Raw genomic sequence first — 20,399 nt, forward strand, 5'->3', positions numbered from 1 at the left:
TGGTCCCGCATGTCGGGCTGACGTGGCGCGTGTTGACGGACGCCGTTAGACGGCGAGAGACGGCCGTTTCGGCGCGCCCGTCTACGAGGTCAAGCCGTTCCCTTCCCCCGCTCGATTCAATCCAGTCGATTCAGTCCTTCCCCGCTCCGCTCCGATGGCGACCAGCTCCGGCGGCGACGGCGCACACGGAGTCGACGGAAGCGGCGACGCCGCACTCAGTGGCGAGGGCCTTGGTACTACTTCAGGGCAGAAGCTGTTGCGCTCGCAATGCGGGGTCATCGGCCCCCACACCGATGGCGGCTGCGACCTAGATCCAGAGTCTGCCGCGGCGGCGGGCCTGTCGCCGGAGCATGGTACCGAGGAAGCAGCTTCGCAGATTGGTCCCGCGGATGTGCTCCCGTTCGTCCCATCTTCAGCTAGGTAATCTGAATCTTTCAAAATCTGTTCTTACTGCAGGATCATTTGGCCATGTTTATCGACTACAGGATCATCCCATCGTCACCGGGCTTCAATCTTTCCTCCTTACTGCAGGATCTGTTTTAAACATTGATTTGTTAGTCATTTAGAAGTGATTGTAGTCCTGAATTTTTGTCGACTATCACATCTTTAGTTAGGGTTCAGTTATCTTAGTAGTACTGTATGGTTCTGAATTTTTGGAGAAAATCACACTGTAGTTTTCATTTATGGTATTGCTACACTACACTGCATTGTAATGCTTTACACTGCATTGTAACCAGTCTGAGCTATATTAGGCTTGTAGATATTGTCTTGTTAATATATGTCTATTTTAGGCCTGAATTGCTTACACTGCATTGTCATGTTACTGTAATTTAAAATTTTGCTTACACTGATAGTAATGTTAGTATTGATTTGCCAATTACTATAATTTAAAATAGTTCATTATAATTGTCAGATATAATGGTCAGTTATGTTAATACAATTGACTTGTTAATATTCATTTGTATGTCTATTTTAGGCCTGAAGATTTATGGTCAATCTATTTCCAGTTTCCTGGAGAGAAGTATGCTCTTGTTAAGATGTCTGAAAGAGAAATCACTTATGGTAGTTTGGTCAATGTAATGGTCAGCAATGGATACTGTAAGGATGACAGTCTTTGCTACTTGAAAGATGAAAATATAGGGCTGCAAGGTGTTTGTGTGATTAAAGGCAACATTGAAGTAATTCACATGCTGAGACAATTTGAGAGCACCCAGACATTGTCACTGACAGTTAGAAAGGGAAAGGTAGTTATTGAACCAGCAGTTGGAGAAGATCAACATGCACAGCAAATAGAAGAAGAGGCACCTGTTGTTTTTGCTGTTGCTGAATCAGGTGTTGTGCACAAAACAGTTCCTCCTAACTGTCAGTTACATCTTGGGACACAGGAAACTGTAAATTTTTTGCCACCCACATCAGTTCCTCCTAACTATCAGTTCCATTTTGGGACACAGCTTAACACTGAAGTAAGTGTCAATTATGCTGATTTTCAGTTTGATTCAGATGAGGAGGACAATGCAGTTAGTGAGGAAGCAATTCCTGTAGGCATGGACACTGATGAGGAGGACAATGCAGTTAGTGAGGAAGGTTCAAGCAGTGATGAAGATTTTGTAGTTGATGTTGACCACTTAGATGCAGGAGAAGAAGAAGATGACTCAGATTCAGTGCATTATGTAGAAGAACAAATTGCAAATAGGAGGACAGAGGAACCTGAGCTAGATGAAACTCTTTCTGAAATAAAGAGGAAGAGAGCTGAATATATGTCAAGTACACACTGTGAGGGGGACACAGATCCTGAAGATATATATGACATGGAGGAGGAAGAAGATGATGAGGAGGCCCAAGAGATTCCAGTTCCTGAGCCTGTTAAGAAGAAGGCAAATAGGCCAGATCCTACTAGTAGGTCCCACTCTAGTGCTGGTCCAAGCATTAATCCTGATTGGTTTCCATCTTCAGAAGAGGAAGATACAGACTTTGAAGCAGATGATGATGGAAATGAACCAATGTCCTTTGTTATCAGCTCTGGCAGAAGGAGTAGGGCTAAGAAAAGACCACCTAGGGTCTGGTATGATGAGGACAGGATGCATCCAGAACAGCAATTCCAGCTAAAGCTCTGTTTCAAAGATGTTTACCAATTCAGAGAGGCCCTAGTCAATTTGCATGTGAAACAACTTAGAAGATATAAATACCACAGAACTGCAGTGATAGGGTAATTGTTTGCTGTGAGGGAGATGGTTGTCAGTTCTACATGGTAGCAGCACAGATAACAAATGAGCCCACTTTCTGCATTAAGAAGATGAGGTTGGAGCACACATGTCCCACCCAGTCTGAGAAAACTAGGATTAGTTCAAGGTGGCTTGGCAACAAAATGCTTGAGACCATCAGATCAGATCCCAACACTACTGTACCTGCTATTGTTGACAAGGCAAAGAGGCAATTTGGGCTTGAGATTCCTAGGATGATGGCATGGAGGGCTAAGAAGAAAGCAAAATAGATTGTGCTTGGTGATCACAAGAAGCAATATAAGAGGCTGAGAGACTATTTGGAGACTGTGAAGCTTACAAATCCTGGATCTAGGTGCATTGTCACTACTGTTAGTGGAACCAGAGAAAATCCTACTGCTGGACCAAGGTTCCATGGTCTATTTTTCAGTTTGAATGCATGTTGTGAGGGCTTCTTGAATGGATGTAGGCCATTCATAGGTCTAGATGGCTGCTTCATCAAATTGACTAGTGGTGCACAGATACTAGCAACTACTGGAAGGGATGCAAACAACAATATGTACCCCATTGCCTTTGGAGTGGTTGGAGTTGAAGATACAGTTAACTGGTCCTGGTTCTTGACACAGCTAAAGTATGCTCTAGGGGGAAGTGAAGAGGGCAAGTTTGGAAAGTACACATTCATGTCTGATACACAGAAGGTTAGTTCATTTGCTTGTTCATTTAGTTGTTCATTTAGTTCATTTACTTGTTCATTTACATGTTCATTTAGTTCATTTACTTGTTCATGACTAGTTGGTAGGTGTCGAGTCGTAACCCTTCTTGTCGACACTTAGGCATAGATAGCCTAGGGTGACCCATGTGGTATCAAAGAACATATCCATCATCAAAGTGATGCCATCATGACTAGTTGGTAGGTGTCGAGTCGTAACCCTTCTTGTCGACACTTAGGCATAGATAGCCTAGGGTGACCCATGTGCTATCAAAGAACATATCCATCATCAAAGTGATGCCATCATGACTAGTTGGTAGGTGTCGAGTCGTAACCCTTCTTGTCGACACTTAGGCATAGATAGCCTAGGGTGACCCATGTGGTATCATAGAACATATCCATCATCAAAGTGATGCCATCATGACTAGTTGGTAGGTGTCGAGTCGGAACCCTTCTTGTCGACACTTAGTCATAGATAGCCTAGGGTGACTAGGGTGACCCATATAAAATCATTTAAAATCTAATTAACTCATATAAAATCATTTAAAATCATATTAACTCATATAAAATCATATAAAATCATTTAAAATCATATTAACTCATATAAAATCATATAAAATCATTTAAAATCATATTAACTCATATAAAATCATTTAAAATCATATTAACCCATATTAAATCATATTAAATCATTTAAAATCATATTAACTCATATAAAATCATATTAACCCATATTAACTCATATAAAATCATATTAACTCATATAAAATCATATAAAATCATATAAAATCATTTAAAATCATATTAACCCATATAAAATCATATTAAATCATTTAAAATCATATTAACTCATATAAAATCATATTAACCCATATTAACTCATATAAAATCATATTAACTCATATAAAATCATATAAAATCATTTAAAATCATTTAAAATCATTTAAAATCATTTCAATTCACTTTCATGCAGGGTCTACTCAATGCAGTGACAGCAGTATTCCCAAACTGCCATCATAGGTACTGTTTGAGGCACATCTATGCAAACTTCCAGAGAGCAGGATTTGGAGGAGAGGATTTGAAGAGATGCATGGATGCAGCTGCCTATGCTTACACTGAACATGACTTCAATTTGGCCATGGAAAGCATGAAGGCTGAGTGCACTGCTGCTTGGGAGTGGATGTCAAGAATTCCTGCTAAAGCTTGGTCTAGGCATGCAATGGACACTAATTGCAAAACTAATTTAGTGGTGAATAACTTAAGTGAAGTTTTTAATAAGTACATTCTAGATGTAAGGAACAAGCCAATTGTCACAATGATCAATGGGATCAAGGACAAGTTGCTAGTGAGGTTCCACCAGAAGAGAGAGGGTGGAAAATGTGCTAGATGGGAGATTGCACCAACCTATGCAGAGAAGTTGGAGATGAACAAGAAGTATGCAAGGGATTGCAAAGCACTCATAGCTGGCCAAGGACTTTTCCAAGTCACTAGTGGAGACAAGACCTATGGTGTTGACACAAACATACAGACATGTGGGTGCAAGAAATGGGACATCACTGGAGTTCCTTGCAAACATGCTTGTTCTACCATCTATAGGTCTAAACAGCTGCCAGAGGATCATATCAATGTGTTTTTCAAGAAATCTATGTACTTGGAGGCATATAAGCCAGTGATTTACCCTGTTCCTGGTCCAGATAGCTGGGTGAAAACTCCAACACCTGACATTGAACCACCACAGTTCAAAGATGACAAGAAGGGGCCAGCAGAAGAGAAAAGGAAAAAAGGAAAGTTTGAGCCACCTCAAGCAAAGCAGACATCTAGGATGGCTACTATAACATGTGGGAACTGCAAGCTGCAAGGACACAAGTACACAAGTTGTCCAAAGCCATTGAGGCCTGATCTGCAAATCAGGAAGAACAAGCACATGGTATTTTCATTTTGAAATCACTTGAATGTTCATTTCTATTGACTGATCATTATAAAGTTGTTTAATTTTTTGATTACAGGCAAACAGGACTGTACCAGAATGGCACCATGGTGCAGCTTCATCAGCTACTGGAAGTGCTAGGGGTGCACCATCATCATCTACTACAAACTCCTCTCCTGCTGCTACTAGAAGGGGAGCAAGGTATGCTACTACTCTTGCTGCTGCTGGAAGGGGAGCAAGGTCTGCTACTACTCCTGCTGCTGGAAGGGGTGCTAGTTCTTCTCCTACTGCTGCTGGTAGAGGTGCAAGATCTTCCACTGCTGTTGGAAGGGGTGCAAAAAGGTTCAAGCCTCCAAGAAGTTCTGCAGAAGCTTCTACTAGCCAGCCTGCAGGCAGTAGGCCAAAGAGGACAAAGTACATGAGCAAGAGGATGGAGGGGTACTTCTATGCCAGTGGGAACTACTAAATGCTCAAATTTGAAGTCTGTGTGTGCTAAATCAGGCATTACATCACTTTATTTATGACATTATGAACCTATGTATGGCACTCAGAACCTATGTTTGTTAAAACCTATGTATGGAGTTGTGAACCTATGTATGGCACTTTGAAGTTATCTATGTTTACCTCCTGCTGTTAAAATTCTGTGCAAATAGATGTTCTGTGCAAATATATGTTGTGTGCAAAATAAATTTTGAGCAAAAAAGATCTGTGCAATATATGTTCTATGCAAATAGTATGGACAACTACAAACATTTCATTTGATACAAACAAAATACATTAATAAGTAGGCCATTGATCCAAGGATACATTGATAATAAGTAGAACATTAATTAGTTCTTGGGAGTACACAACACAAGTCTTGGACATAAAGATACATAAAGCATCACAGCTTTGGAAGTGCATAAGAGCACATTCATATCAACTACAGTGCTACCCTCTCTGTCACAACTTGGTCTTTCTCTGCCACTAGCTGGTCCCTCTCTTTCTCTGCCTTTGCCCTAAGTACCTGATGAAGATTGGTACAACCATGGTCCGCCAGCTTCTTCTTCTCCATCTCCTCTTTGAGATCACTTAGAGCCAACCTAACATTGCCCAGCTCTGTGATAGCATCCTCCTTGTCAGCAACCATTTTTGCAAAGTCCAGTTTGAAAAACCTCAGATCTTCCTCCATCTTCCTCTTTTCTCCAACTAGTTTGTAATTTCTTTCACCAAGCTCAACATTTTCTTTCAGCCTGTCATCGATTTCTTTGTTATACATGCTCCACAATTCAGTGAGGGTGAACTGCATAGCCACTGACCACTCTGGGTCTATCCACTCCAGATAATTGCACTTTAGTTCTGCCTACAATTAAATAAATATGTTCTCAATAAGAAATTGTATGAAATGTGCACAAATTCTATAATACTCTGTACACTCTCTACTTTGTTCTATCCACTGAATTGTAGTTCAGTTATATCCACTGAATTTTAGTTTAGTTCTATCCACTGAATTATATTCTATGCATCAATTGGTGCCTAAATCAAATATTACATCACTCTTAATTAATAGATATATTGTCAAAATTGTATGCACAAATTATGGGCAGAACCAATTATAAAAGCATATATAATTTTTTCCATCTATAAGATTGTATATGCATAGATTATGGGCAACAACTATTACATCAACAGAAGCAACAGAAGCAACAGAAGCAACATACCTTCTCCTCAGCACACGCAAGAAAACGTCTGCCTGTGTCCACAGATTCAAATGCAACAAGCCTGATGCAAGGTGCTTGATGCAGACAACGAGACGACAGGTCGTGAGCAATGCCACTCCATTCATAGCAAGAGATAGTCCTAGGAAGCTAACCAGCACACAAATTGCACAAATCAGCGGCCTGGTAAAAAATCCCCAAATGATGAACCCTAACCCTAGCGGGATGAACCCTAATCCGTGGGGGAGGCGAGAGGCGAACACGCATACCTGGCTAGTGACTTCTTCGCCGTCCGAAGAAGAGCTCGAGGACTGGTCGCTCCAAGAAACCATGGCGGAGCGGCGAAAGGCGGCGAGTCGACAGTGCCGGCGCCGGCGGTGGTCGGGGTCGAGAGAGAGGACAGAGAGAGTGAGGAAATGGCTGGTCTGGTTCGAACACCGACCGGTACGGGCCACTTGAACGAGCGCGCCGAAACGGCCGTCTCTCGCCGTCTAACGGCGTCCGTCAACAAGCGCCACGTCAGCCCGACAGGCGGGACCCACCTGTCGGATTCGCTGTTTTCTGGGCTAAAACGCAGCGTCAGTGCTCCGCGTTACAGATTAGCCCCATTGTTGGTGGTTTTGTGTGCCCTGCCTCAATTGTGGTACTGATCTGTTACCCTAGCCCATAATGTGGTGGTTGCTGGTAAATAACTCTGATTGAGACTATGATCTATGGAGTATTATGACATTCTTATGTATTTGTGTGTGCGGTTAGTTTAGCTTTGTCCTTGAATAACTTCAAAGAGGAGGCACAGCCAGAGGCAGGACAGCCGGCATGATGCATATCGTGCTCTATTTTTCTGCTTTCCTTTTCGCTTTCCTTTATGGAGAAAGCAAGTCAAGATCAGGGCTCGTGTAAAGTGTCTAGCAGGATCTTTTGGTGCACAGCAATCAACAGGGACGTCCACTTGAACCTAATCAATTGGTAATTTGGCCGCTCTACGTGCATGTTACAAGGAATCTGCTTATTCTACCACAATCTAGCTAGTCACTCTCCAGTAGCAATTTATAATCCGGCCTCGTATTGTTAATTTATAAATGCACTCGAACCTGTCGGCAACGAAGGATGCCATTAGTATATAACTTACACAGGGGAAGTGTAGTAGCGTACTGCAGTTGTAATAGGACTTAGATAATAACAAATCTTGTCTTCTCGAAATAGGTTTTCGTCCCGCTTTATAAATAAGCAACGAACCAAAGTTCACGGTCGAACGATATATGATATGGTGGGGAGGCCTCCTTACAAAGCAGATTAAGATATACAACATGAGCCTAGAACAAGCCTAGAACCTCGCCGAGGCCCGGACAAAGACCCCCGAGCTCCCTGACAATGCCCCCGGGAGGGTGACGGCGCGAAGCGTCGCCGCTGCCGAGTCTAAGAACAAATAGAGGTTTTCACCATAAGCCCTGGCACGGGGTCAAGATTCACGACGCCGTCTTCAAGAAGCAAGCGACACCCACGGATGGCACTGTCGCCGGCGCCAGAAGCACAGAGCTTTCACTCGGACACTCGCCTGCATCACCAAGAGGAGTCCCGGCCGCCAGCTCAGCAAGGGCGAACTTGTCCGCTCGATCTGGGCATTGCCAGAGCAGGCCAGAGCCCCCCGCCACCACATCCCTAGTCGCCCACGCGACCAAGAGATGAAGCCATCATGAGGCCTGCCGGAAAGCCAACGTGAAGCCCGCCGTCCGGGGCCGCCGCCCCGGCATCTATGCTCCTAGGCACCACCGACCATCCACCACTCCACGACGGCCCAACCACAGTCTTGGCGAGATAGATGTTGGACATATGAATACTCAACTTGGTTAAGATGAACTATTCAAATTCAAGCCCTGAAATCTAATTCACATGCATGTTCAGTCTACATCGCAAATTGGGTCGAGTACATACGCACTAGCTGGTGTACTAGATACAACAGGAAGCCATGCATGCATTGATTTCTCTAGCTACCGATTGTTGGGGTACGTATACAGGTACGCTTCGTGGATCAGTAACGGACAAGCCTTCACATCGATCAGGGCGACATGATTCGCCACACGAAACTCGGCATGATCGACTATGATATGACCCCCCGCCCTTTGGTTTGGTTTGAAAATGGCAGCGCTTGCTCGTAAACTCGATTAGAAAAGGAGAGGTTGCCTACCTCCGGTGAAGTAGCTTCCAACTTTGCCAAAAGGAACAGTACACTACACTAGTCGACAAGCCCACAACTGCAAGCATGCATCGCGCCAAAGAACATGCATGGATGGCTAACGGACCGCTCCAACTCTGCGAATGGGGCCACCGCGCAGTGCTGGTCATCATATCCACGGTCAAACCGGCCCCTCAGTTTGAAAGCAAGCATTCCCAGAGTCATGAGCGACTTTAATTATTTTTTGTTCCAGATTATAAAGAACTTGTCTTTTTCCAGATTATAAAGACCAAGTTCTTTCTATCTATGATCAGAAATGTGGACGTCCCTCCCTTACGTACGTAAACGGCGCACTAGGATCAATCTGTACGTCCCGGCCGGCCACCAGCCATGCAGCAGAGTGCAGCAACCGTTGTCAGCTACGTACGTACGTGCAAATCCGTTGGAGCTCGCCTAGAACGCATTGCTTGCACCACGCTCGAAGCGATCGTCAACCGGCCGGTGCCTACGTACGTACGCGCGTTGATGATCGACGGATCTCCGGCCAGCCGTCCGCCAGGCGCCAGCATGGTCTTCATGCAATGCAATGCAACGCAACGCTCGCGACCGCGACCGGCCACCGGACGTACGCGCCCGGCCGTGTGGACGCCGAGCTTTCTCCAACTCACGCAAGCTTCCCTCCACTCTCCGCCGTTCCTTTGTGGACTGTGGTTGTTAATTGTGGCGTTTGCAAGCCACCTCCCTCCGTGCTTTGCGAGTAGAGCGCCATCATTGGCCATTAGAGCAATTCCAACGCAATGACCCAAACTAACACGGATTTTATTCGATTTTTTGTCTGTTTGAGACGCCCGTCCGTCTAGCGGACATGAGGCAGACACGCACAGGCGATAACTGCTTTCAACGCGCAGACACAAAAGCGGACAAACGTACGACAACACCATGGCAAGCAACTCCTCTGCAGCCGCCCCCGTCTCCTCTTCCTCAGCGGTGTTGGCGCCGGTGCCGGCGGGAACCTCCTCGCGTCGCTCCTCTGCTCCTCCTTGCCGACGGGCACTTCATCACGCCGCCCCTCCACTCCCCGCCGCGTCGCGCCTCCGCTCCTCCTCGCAGGCGGCACCTCCACGCGCCGCCCCTCTACTCCTTGTTGCGTCGGTCCTCCGCTCCTCCTCGCTGGTGGGCACCTCCTCGTGCCGCCCCTCCGTTCCTCCTCGTCGGCGGGCACCTCCTTGTGTCGCCCCTATGCTCCCCGTCATGTCGCCCCTCCGCTCCTCCTCGCCGGCGAGCACCTCCTCGTGTCGCCCCTATGCTCCCCGTCGTGCCACCCCTCCGCTCCTCCTCGCCGGCGGGCACCTCCTCGTGTCGCCCCTTTGCTCCCCGTCGTGCCGCCCCTCCGCTCCTCCTAGCCGGTGGGCACCTCTCGTATCGCCCCTCTGCTCCCCGTCGTGCCGCTCCTCCTTGCCAGTGGGCACCTCTTGTAAGAATATTGGGAAGCGTTAAACCCTTTGCTCGGGCCGCACTTGTATTTATATGGGCATTGCCGTGGCTTACAAGAAGAAAACGATCGACAGAGATCGACCAGTAGAGTTTGGAACAGAAGAAGAGATAGAGAGGAGATACAGGTTTAAACAGGAGAAGTTCTCTCTCTATACAACTCTATCTCTATACAAATATTCCAACACTCCCCCTCAATCTAAACCTATGCTATTCCAAGGTTGAGATTGAACTTAAACTCATCAAGTCTCCTCATAGTGAGAGGTTTTGTAAAGCCATCAGCCAATTGATCACCAGTGGGTATAAACTGTATGTCAAGCAGTTTGCGAGCTACTCTTTCTCTGACGAAGTGAAAATCAACCTCAATATGTTTAGTACGTGCATGAAAAACAGGATTAGCTGAAAGATAGGTTGCACCAATATTATCACACCATAATCTTGCAGCTTGTGGAGTCTTAATTCCGAGCTCATAAAGCAATGTTTGAATCCACATGACTTCGGCTGTGGCATTTGCTAGAGCCTTATACTCTGCCTCAGTACTTGACCTTGAAACTGTAGCCTGTTTCCTTGCACTCCATGATATAAGATTTGTTCCCAGAAAAACAGCAAATCCACCTGTAGACCTTCTATCATCAGGACATCCTGCCCAATCTGCATCTGAATAAGCAGTCACAAGCATAGACGAAGACTTGACAATTCTCAGTCCAAGTTCTTCTGAGAACTTCAGATACCTTACAATTCTTTTAACTGCAGTCCAATGAGTGGTAGTAGGTGCATGCAAATATTGACACACTTTGTTTACAGAGTAAGAAATATCAGGACGTGTAAGAGTTAAATATTGTAATGCACCCACAACACTTCTATAGTTTGTTGCATCCTCGGGTCCAAGTGCCTCTCCACTATCAACTGTGAGTTTTTCTGAGGTTGAGATTGGTGTACTTACAGGTTTGCAGTTTTCCAACCCTACTCTCCTGAGTATGTCATGAGCATATTTCTCTTGTGAAAGAAGTATACCATATCTTATCTGTTTGACCTCTATGCCAAGAAAATAATGAAGATCTCCTAGATCCTTAAGAGCAAACTCCATCTTTAAATCCTTAAGCAAACAAGTGGTAGCATCTGAACTTGAACTAGCAACAATAATGTCATCAACATATACTAAAATATAGATAATGACATTTCCTTTTTGATAGAAAAACAATGAGGTATCTGCCTTAGATGGTGTAAACCCAAGTTGTTGTAACTGAGTGCTCAACCTTGAGTACCAGGCTCTTGGGGCCTATTTCAAACCATATAAAGCCTTATCTAACTTGCAAACAAAATGAGGTGAATTTTTGTTCTCATAACCTGGTGGTTGCTGCATAAAAACCTCTTCTTCCAGAACACCATGAAGAAACGCGTTCTGAACATCTAATTGCCTTAAACTCCAACCCTTGGAAACCGCAACAGATAGCACAAGTCGAGTTGTAGCTGCTTTAACAACAGGACTAAAAGTATCATCATAATCAATACCAAATCTCTGCTTGAAACCTTTCGCAACTAACCTTGCCTTATATCTGTCTATGCTTCCATCAGATTTTCTCTTGATCTTGTATACCCACTTGCAATCTATGACATTGATGCCCTTTGTTGGTGGTACTAGACGCCAAGTTTTGTTTTTCATAAGTGCTTCATATTCAACATCCATATCCTTTTTCCATTCTTTACTAGCAAGTGCATCATGCAAATGAGTTGGTTCACCCATACTAGTAAGAAAAGCACGTTTAATTTTATCATACCTTATAGTGCCATCAGTGTATCCTTTCTTCTTAACAATACCAGACCGAGACCTCGTGTGTCGAAGTGGAATACCTAGCGCATCAGACTCACCAGCAGAATTTGCAACCACAGAAGATTCGGCCGGATCCGTTGCGCCAGACCGATCTGGATCAGCCGCGACAGACCGCTCCAGATCCGAGGCGACAGGGATCTCCTTTGCAATCAACGCTCCAGTGGAGCCGCGCCGCGTGTCACCCTCGCTGGCTGTCTCCTCGGATGCGCGGGGCGAGACGTTTGTGCTGGGGCCCGCGCCTGTCTCCTGGTCGGCCACCAGCCCATCAGTCGCACGCGTGGCGCTCGGGGAGCGGCACTGGCCTGCGCCGGTTTGGCTAGGCTGGCCCATGCTGCCTGGGCTGTCGTCGGCTGGCGCATGCGACACGGAGGGAATCGCCCGGGATCGCGCGCCAAGCCTAACGCGGGGATTTTCCTCGGATCCTGTGCTGCTGCCGCCCAAATCTTCCTGGGATCCCGTGACAGTTTTGGTTGCATCTCTTTGCATAAAATCACGCCCTGAAGCTGCACTTTTACCATCAAAAACCATATTTTCTTTAGGATTAGTCACATGATCAGCACTATTTAACTCACCCCCATGATCTAGACTAGACACATATTCCGGAAGAAGTGCAATTTCTGCACGAAGAAGAGCTCCGGCATTTGGATGAAGTTTTTCAAAAGGGAATATTGTTTCATCAAATATAACATCACGAGAAATATAGATTCGTCCAATAGAGAGTTCAAGACACTTGTATCCTTTGTGAAGGTTACTATAACCGAGAAACACACATTGAGTCGAACGAAACTCAAGTTTGTGATGATTATATGGACGAAGATTAGGGTAGCAAGCACACCCAAAAATTCTCAAGGAGTTATAGTCTGGTTTTTGATGAAACAATTTTTCCAAAGGAGTAATATGACCAATTACTTTCCTGGGAAGACGATTTATAAGATAAGTGGCAGCAATGAAGGCTTCGTCCCAATATTTTAAGGGCATGGATGCATGAGCTAGAAGGGATAGACCTACTTCGACAATGTGGCAATGTTTACGCTCGGCGGAGCCATTCTGCTGATGAGCATGAGGGCAAGAGACATGATGACTAATACCAATGTCACGAAAGAAAGAATTGAGTTTCTCATACTCTCCTCCCCAGTCACTTTGGACTGCAATAATCTTTCTGTTGAATTGACGCTCAACAAGTTTCTGAAATTCTTGGAAGATGGAAAGAACTTCAGATTTAAACTTAAGCAAATATATCCAAGTGAACTTGCTAAAGTCATCAATAAAGCTAACATAATATATTTTTCTTTCAAAAGAATGCATGACCCCATACATCACTAAAAATAAGTTCCAATGGAGCACGAGACACACTATTTGACTTAGGATAAGGGAGTTGATGACTCTTTGTACACTGACAAGCATCACAACCAGACTCAATATTTTGACTGGATGACAATGGAAGATTGCCTTTATTCACTACTTGCTTGACTATGATCGAAGAAGGATGTCCTAATCTTTGATGCCATCTCGCCAAGGAGGGCTTGATGATGGAGTAAACTTGATGACGACACTTTCGACTAAGTGCTCCGGATGTGATGGGATACAAGCCTCCAATGCATCTACCGTGATGAATGAGCTCCCTCGTTGCCCGATCTTTGATGAAAAAATATGTTGGATGAGTTTCAAAGAAAACATTATTATCGGCAGATAAACGAGACATGGATGCTAGGTTTTTGTCGGCTTGTGGAACATGAAGGACATCTTTTAGAATAAGATCACGTTTAAGAGTAGGGGAATTAATAGATGCTTGACCAATGTGACAAATATCCATACCTCCACCGCTTGCGGTGTGAATTTGATCGTTGCCGAGATATCTCTCCCTCATGGAGAGTTTTTCAAGCTCGTTGGTGACATGATCAGTGGCCCCTGAATCGGCGTACCAGACCGTGCCATCTCCTCCTTGCTCTCTGATTGCAGCAGAGACATGACGGGCGTCAGGAACGTAGTCTTCATCATAACGATGCCAACAGTCCATGACCTCATGGCCCGGTTTCTTGCACAATTGACACCGAACACGGTTGCTTGAGGAAGGTCCAGAGGAGTTGTGATTGTTGTTGAAGCCACCCCCTCTAGAACGGGCAGGAGCGTTGGTGCTGGTGTAGCCGCCCCCGCCGGATCGAGCGTCTGGTCCGCTGCCGCGGCCGCGCCCGCCACCACCGCTGCTGTTGCTGCGGTTCCTTCCCTGATCGCGCCCACGGCCAGTACCACGGCCACGCGAGGCAGCGTTAGCTGAAGACTGGCGCACGTTCATCCCATGGAGAAGATTGAGACGTGCGTCAAAACTGAGAAGCTGCGTGTATAGCTCCTGGACGGTCACGGGTTCAACCCGCGCAGCAAGCGCCGACACGACCGGGTTGTAGTCGAGGTCGAGACCGGCCAGAACTTGGGAGACGATCTCGCCTCTGGACATGGCAGCTCCGGTGCAGGCGATCTCATCCGTGAGCATCTTGATCTTGGCTAAGTACTCTGACATGGACATGTTACCCTTCTTGAGGTTTGTGAGTTCCATCCGAGTATTGATCGCCTGTGCTTTGGTTTGGGCAGCAAACATAGCTACGATCGCCGCCCACAGCTCCGCCGGTGTCTGAAGGGTAACCACCTGTGCAAGAATCTCGCGAGACAGAGAACCCATCAGAAAGCTCTGAACCTGTTGCTGCTGTGCATACCAGAGAACTCGGGCAAAATTGGCGATCTGCTCCTCCTTCCCATCCTTGGTGATGGTGAGGGTTTCCGGTGGCGCCTGGCTCGCCAGATCAAGGTGGTGGCCCATCTGTGCGCCTTTGATTTGAGGCAGCACGATGGCCTTCCACATGAGGTAGTTGTTCCTCATAAGCTTCTCCTGGGGGTGATCCAAGGGACGTGGTAAAGGATGCGGTGGAGGAGGAGGAAGGGGCGAAGGTGGAGGTGGACGCAAGGGACGTGGCGAGGGCACTCATGGTGCTGGAGGTGGTGGAAGCAGTAGTCATGGCGATAGGTTGAAGAACGGTTTGTCTAGATGCGATCTCCTTTTGATCTTAGGAAGAAGTCGCTCTGATTACCATGTAGAAGTGCATGCTCTAGCCAATGCAACCAAAAGACCGATCTGATGGAAGAGACTAGGCAGCACATTATACGTCAACACTCCCCCTCACGTGTGGCTCCCTCAGGCCGCACTTGTATTTATATGGGCATTGCCGTGGCTTACAAGAAGAAAACGATCGACAGAGATCGACCGGTAGAGTTTGGAACAGAAGAAGAGATAGAGAGGAGATACAGGTTTAAACAGGAGAAGTTCTCTCTCTATACAACTCTATCTCTATACAAATATTCCAACACCTCTCGCATCGCCCCTCTGCTCCTCCTCGCCGGCGGGCACCCCCTCGAGCCCTCCTACCCCCATTGCGCCATTGTAGGATCTTGCCGGCGCCGAAGTCAGGCGCTCCCTCCGCCACGAGATCTTGCCGCCCCATGAGCTCCAATGCCAGCGCTAGCTGCTCCGCCGCGGGAGGTGGCGGCCTGCGCCGGTGAGCGCTGCGACGTCCCCGCCGGTGGCCTCGCTCTTTGTTGCCGGCGGTTGTGGAGGTAGATGCCCAACTCGTGTAGTCGCTGAGACATGGGACCAGGGCGGACACGAGCGGACAAGAGTGGTCGACGGGAGCGTCCTCTTTTGCCCATTCATACCCATTTGTAGCCCATATTTGGGCCAAGTTTGGGTCAAGTCAGATAACAGATGGACAGCAGGCGGACACGCGCGTCCGTTTGGATCGTCCCGTTGGGCCAAGTTTTATGTCCGGATGACCCAAACGGACAAAATGGGTCGCTGGATTGTAGTTGCTCTTTTTTTTGCGAAATGGATTGAAGTTGCTCTTAATCCGCAAGCTAGGTAGACTTGGCACTGCACTGTCCGGCCGGTACAATAGTTGCATACAAATGATGACTCACCCAGCATGTATACATCGACGTCGTCGTCGTGCAACTTTTTATGGGGTGTGTCCTTCTCGACGCACCAACTGGCCTGGCAAAAACAGAAAACTGATGAACATGACAAGTACTACTACGTACGATGCCAGCAACGCGACGCAAGCGTGCAACTCGTGATGAAACTGAAGTCTGAAGATGCATGCATGCTTTGTTTTTCGTCAGGGATTTCATTGCACAGTTGAAACTGATCAACACAAGCCTCCCTCTGCAAATGCATGCATGCTTTGTTTTTCGCCAGGGATTTCATTGCACGGTTGAAAATGATCAACACAAGCCTCCCTCTGCAAATGCATGAACGTGGTACGACCACCGTAACAAAAATGCACAACATGTGCATGCTAGTTAACAATAATGCTGCCGCTGGAAGGCTTCAGAAAAGGTGCTTGTGGCCGGGCGGGCGGTCTTAATTTGGACTGGTTTTTTGTACCATGTGCGTGGAGAGTCTGAGAGCCGGATCATTGCAGAATCGACCACACTTGACGCATGCAAATGGTGTTGCCTCATACATGGTGCCGTACGGGCGACTCAAGCAAAGGATACAGAAGCCTCCTTTTCCCTTCAAGTACAAGGATCAGGTGCTTTGCGCTTTATTCAGCGTGCACTGCTGCTATACGAACCCGGGCCCTCCCCGGCGACCTTGCCTGCTACAGATCAGGGCCATCTTCAACGCCAACCCTCAAACCGCCCGCATATCGGTTCACGGCGATGTCCGGATTATGATTTCCCCGCAAGTATGAACCAAACATGGAGGGTTTTGCGGGAGTCCGAACATACTAAACGTCAAACTCTGACCACCCTGGCCCACCTAAAAGAAAGGCGGAGTCCGCGCTTTTTAGCAACCGCACTGTTTTCACATCAAAATCCTCCACTCCTCTTTTCCATCCCCCGACGCTCTTCACCCAATTCCCGTCCTTTTCTCTCACTGTCTCCTTCCGTCGCCGACCAATGGAACCAGAGAAGAACCGGTCGGAGATGGAGGTGGCGAAGGTGACAAAGGATCCAAGCATCACGCTCGCCCAGAAGATAAGCTCTGCTCCGGGGCAAACTCGACACGTGAAGGCGAAGGTAGAAAAGCAGGAGAACCTCAAGAAGCGGATGCCCGCCGGTGGGCGCGGTGGTGGTGTGGTGGTGGTGGTCATGGCGGACGTCGCGGAGGAGGGCGTGCTGCCTAGACGGGCGAGCCCACAGTACAAACGACGCTATGGCCGGAGCACTACAATACTCCGTACTTCTATGCCGCCAAGGACCTTGGAACCCCCGGCGGGACTGTGCTTTACATCGTCGACGTAAATGAAGCGCCGGTCTTCTCTATGTATTTTCACCGCGGCTTGTCCGGACGCGGACGGCGGACAGGGAGCGGATGGGTGCCTGCCCGCTGTTCGTGGCAATGCCTAGAGTGGCGGATCTAGCGTACGACGACCCGGACAGGGACATGCTCGACATCATCCACAATGGAGGCGAAGAAGGAGGATGTGGCTATGAGGACGGGCGGGCGGAAGACTCGGATCCCACCTCGTCCGGCAACTACCAGCAGTAGCAGTCCTACACCCAGACAGGCACACAACGGTCCTACACATAGGCCGGCATGGGCACACAACAAGAGCAGCATTGGGTCGCCGGACAGCAGCAAGAGGAGGGGGAGGAGGGGAGGGGAGGGGGAGGACGATGATCCAGATGATACAAGCGACAATCCGAAGAAGAAGGATAGAGGAGAAAGCTTCAACATGCGGGAGGACGAGGTGTTGTGTGATCTATGGTTGGCCACTAGCCTCGATCCGATCCATGGCACGGAGCAAAAGGGCACAACATTTTAGAACAACATTCACATTTGGTTCCACGAACACAAGCATTTCACATCCTACTCCGACGTAGTCATCCGCAACCGTGAATCAGAGTCCCTCTTGTTGGAAATATGCCCTAGAGGCAATAATAAATTAGTTATTATTATTATATTTCATTGTTCATGATAATCGTTTATTATCCATGCTAGAATTGTATTGATAGGAAACTCAGATACATGTGTGGATACATAGACAACACCATGTCCCTAGTAAGCCTCTAGTTGACTAGCTCGTTGATCAATAGATGGTTACAGTTTCCTGACCATGGACATTGGATGTCATTTATAACGGGATCACATCATTAGGAGAATGATGTGATGGACAAGACCCAATCCTAAGCCTAGCACAAGATCGTGTAGTTCGTATACTAAAGCTTTTCTAATGTCAAGTATCATTTCCTTAGACCATGAGATTGTGCAACTCCCGGATACCATAGGAGTGCTTTGGGTGTGCTAAACGTCACAACGTAACTGGGTGGCTATAAAGGTACACTACAGGTACCTCCGAAAGTGTCTGTTGGGTTGGCACGAATCAAGACTGGGATTTGTCACTCGGTGTAAACGGAGAGGTATCTCTGGGCCCACTCGGTAGGACATCATCATAATGTGCACAATGTGACCAAGGAGTTGATCACGGGATGATGTGTTACGGAACGAGTAAAGAGACTTGCCGATAACGAGATTGAACAAGGTATCAGGATACCGACGATCGAATCTCGGGCAAGTACTATACCGCTAGACAAAGGGAATTGTATACGGGATTGATTAAATCCTTGACATCGTGGTTCATCCGATGAGATCATCGTGGAGCATGTGGGAGCCAACATGGGTATCCAGATCCCGCTGTTGGTTATTGACCGGAGAGTTGTCTCGGCCATGTCTGCATGACTCCCGAACCCGTAGGGTCTACACACTTAAGGTTCGATGACGCTAGGGTTATAGGGAAAGTATGTACGCGGTTACCGAATGTTGTTCGGACTCCCGGATGAGATCCCGGACGTCACGAGGAGTTCCGAAATGGTCCGGAGGTAAATATTAATATATAGGAAGTATGGTTTTGGCCACCAAAAGTGTTCCGGACATCACCGATAGTGTACCGGGACCACCGGAGGGGTCCGGGGGTCCACCGGGAGGAGCCACCAGCCCCGAAGGCCTACATGGGCCAATAGTGGGAAGGGACCAGCCCCTAGGTGGGCTGGGGCGCCTCCCACCAAGGCCCAAGGCGCCTCCTAGAGGGGAGGGGGCAAACCCTAGGGCAGATGGGCCTTAAGGCCCACCCTAGGTGCGCCTCCTCTCTCTCCCCCCTTGGCCGCAACCCTAGATGGGTTTTGGGGCTGCCGCCACCCCTTGGGAGGGAACCCTAGATGGGGGCGCAGCCCCTCCCCTTCCCCTATATATACTTGAGGTATTGGGGGCTGCAACATACACGAGATCATCTCCCTCTTGGCGCAGCCCTACCTCTCTCCCTCCTCGTCTCTCGTAGTGCTTGGCGAAGCCCTGCTGGAGTTCCGCGCTCCTCCACCACCACCATGCCGTCGTGCTGCTGCTGGATGGAATCTTCCCCAACCTGTCCTTCTCCCCTTGCTGGATCAAGGCATAGGAGACGTCACCGGGCTGCACGTGTGTTGAACGCGGAGGCGCCGTGGTTCGGCGCTTAGATCGGAATCAACCGCGGTCTGAATCGCTACGAGTACGACTCCTTCATCCGCGTTCTTGCAACGCTTCCGCTTAGCGATCTACAAGGGTATGTAGATGCACTCTCCTTCCCCTCGTTGCTAGATTACTCCATAGATTGATCTTGGTGATGCGTAGAAAATTTTAAATTTCTGCTACGATCCCCAACAGTGGCATCATGAGCTAGGTCTATGCGTAGTTTCTATGCACGAGTAGAACACAAAGCAGTTGTGGGCGTCGATATTGTCAATTTACTTGCCGTTACTAGTCTTATCTTGATTCGGCAGCATCGTGGGATGAAGCGGCCCGGACCGACCTTACACGTACGCTTACGTGAGACTGGTTCCACCGACTGACATGCACTAGTTGCATAAGGTGGCTAGCGGGTGTCTGTCTCTCCCACTTTAGTCGGATCGGATTCGATGAAAAGGGTCCTTATGAAGGGTAAAATAGAAATTGGCATATCACGTTGTGGTTTTCGCGTAGGTAAGAAACGTTCTTGCTAGAAACCTATAGCAGCCACGTAAAAACTTGCAACAACAATTAGAGGACGTCTAACTTGTTTTTGCAGCATATGCCTTGTGATATGATATGGCCAAAAGGATGTGATGAATGATATATGTGATGTATGAGATTGATCATGTTCTTGTAATAGGAATCACAACTTGCATGTCGATGAGTATGACAACCGGCAGGAGCCATAGGAGTTGTCTTAATTTATTTATGACCTGCGTGTCAACATAAACATCATGTAATTACTTTACTTTATTGCTAAAGCGTTAGCCATAGTAGTAGAAGTAATAGATGACGAGACAACTTCAAGGAGACACGATGAT

The 20,399-nt window shown here is 47.4% G+C and overlaps 1 protein-coding gene and 2 pseudogenes across 1 annotated transcript; 1 reads left to right on the forward strand and 2 right to left on the reverse strand.

Moving 5' to 3' along the window:
• The first annotated feature begins 916 nt into the window (after positions 1–916).
• On the forward strand, positions 917–4,530 carry LOC147992380 (uncharacterized; annotated as a pseudogene).
• Positions 4,531–10,421: 5,891 nt separating this feature from the next.
• LOC147992381 (uncharacterized) lies at positions 10,422–14,859 on the reverse strand. The gene is made up of 3 exons (XM_087539017.1): positions 13,863–14,859; positions 11,564–12,664; positions 10,422–10,963 (listed from the first exon to the last, which is right to left on the reverse strand). The coding sequence occupies exons 1-3, from the start codon at positions 14,857–14,859 to the stop codon at positions 10,422–10,424; spliced, it is 2,640 nt and encodes an 879-aa protein (XP_087395143.1).
• On the reverse strand, positions 14,364–14,500 carry LOC125533319 (small nucleolar RNA Z247; annotated as a pseudogene).
• Positions 14,860–20,399: the final 5,540 nt, after the last annotated feature.

This window comes from Triticum urartu, chromosome 1A (genome assembly GCF_056163025.1).
Source record: "Triticum urartu cultivar PI428250 chromosome 1A, HENAU_Tu73, whole genome shotgun sequence".
Classification (NCBI taxonomy): domain Eukaryota; kingdom Viridiplantae; phylum Streptophyta; class Magnoliopsida; order Poales; family Poaceae; genus Triticum; species Triticum urartu.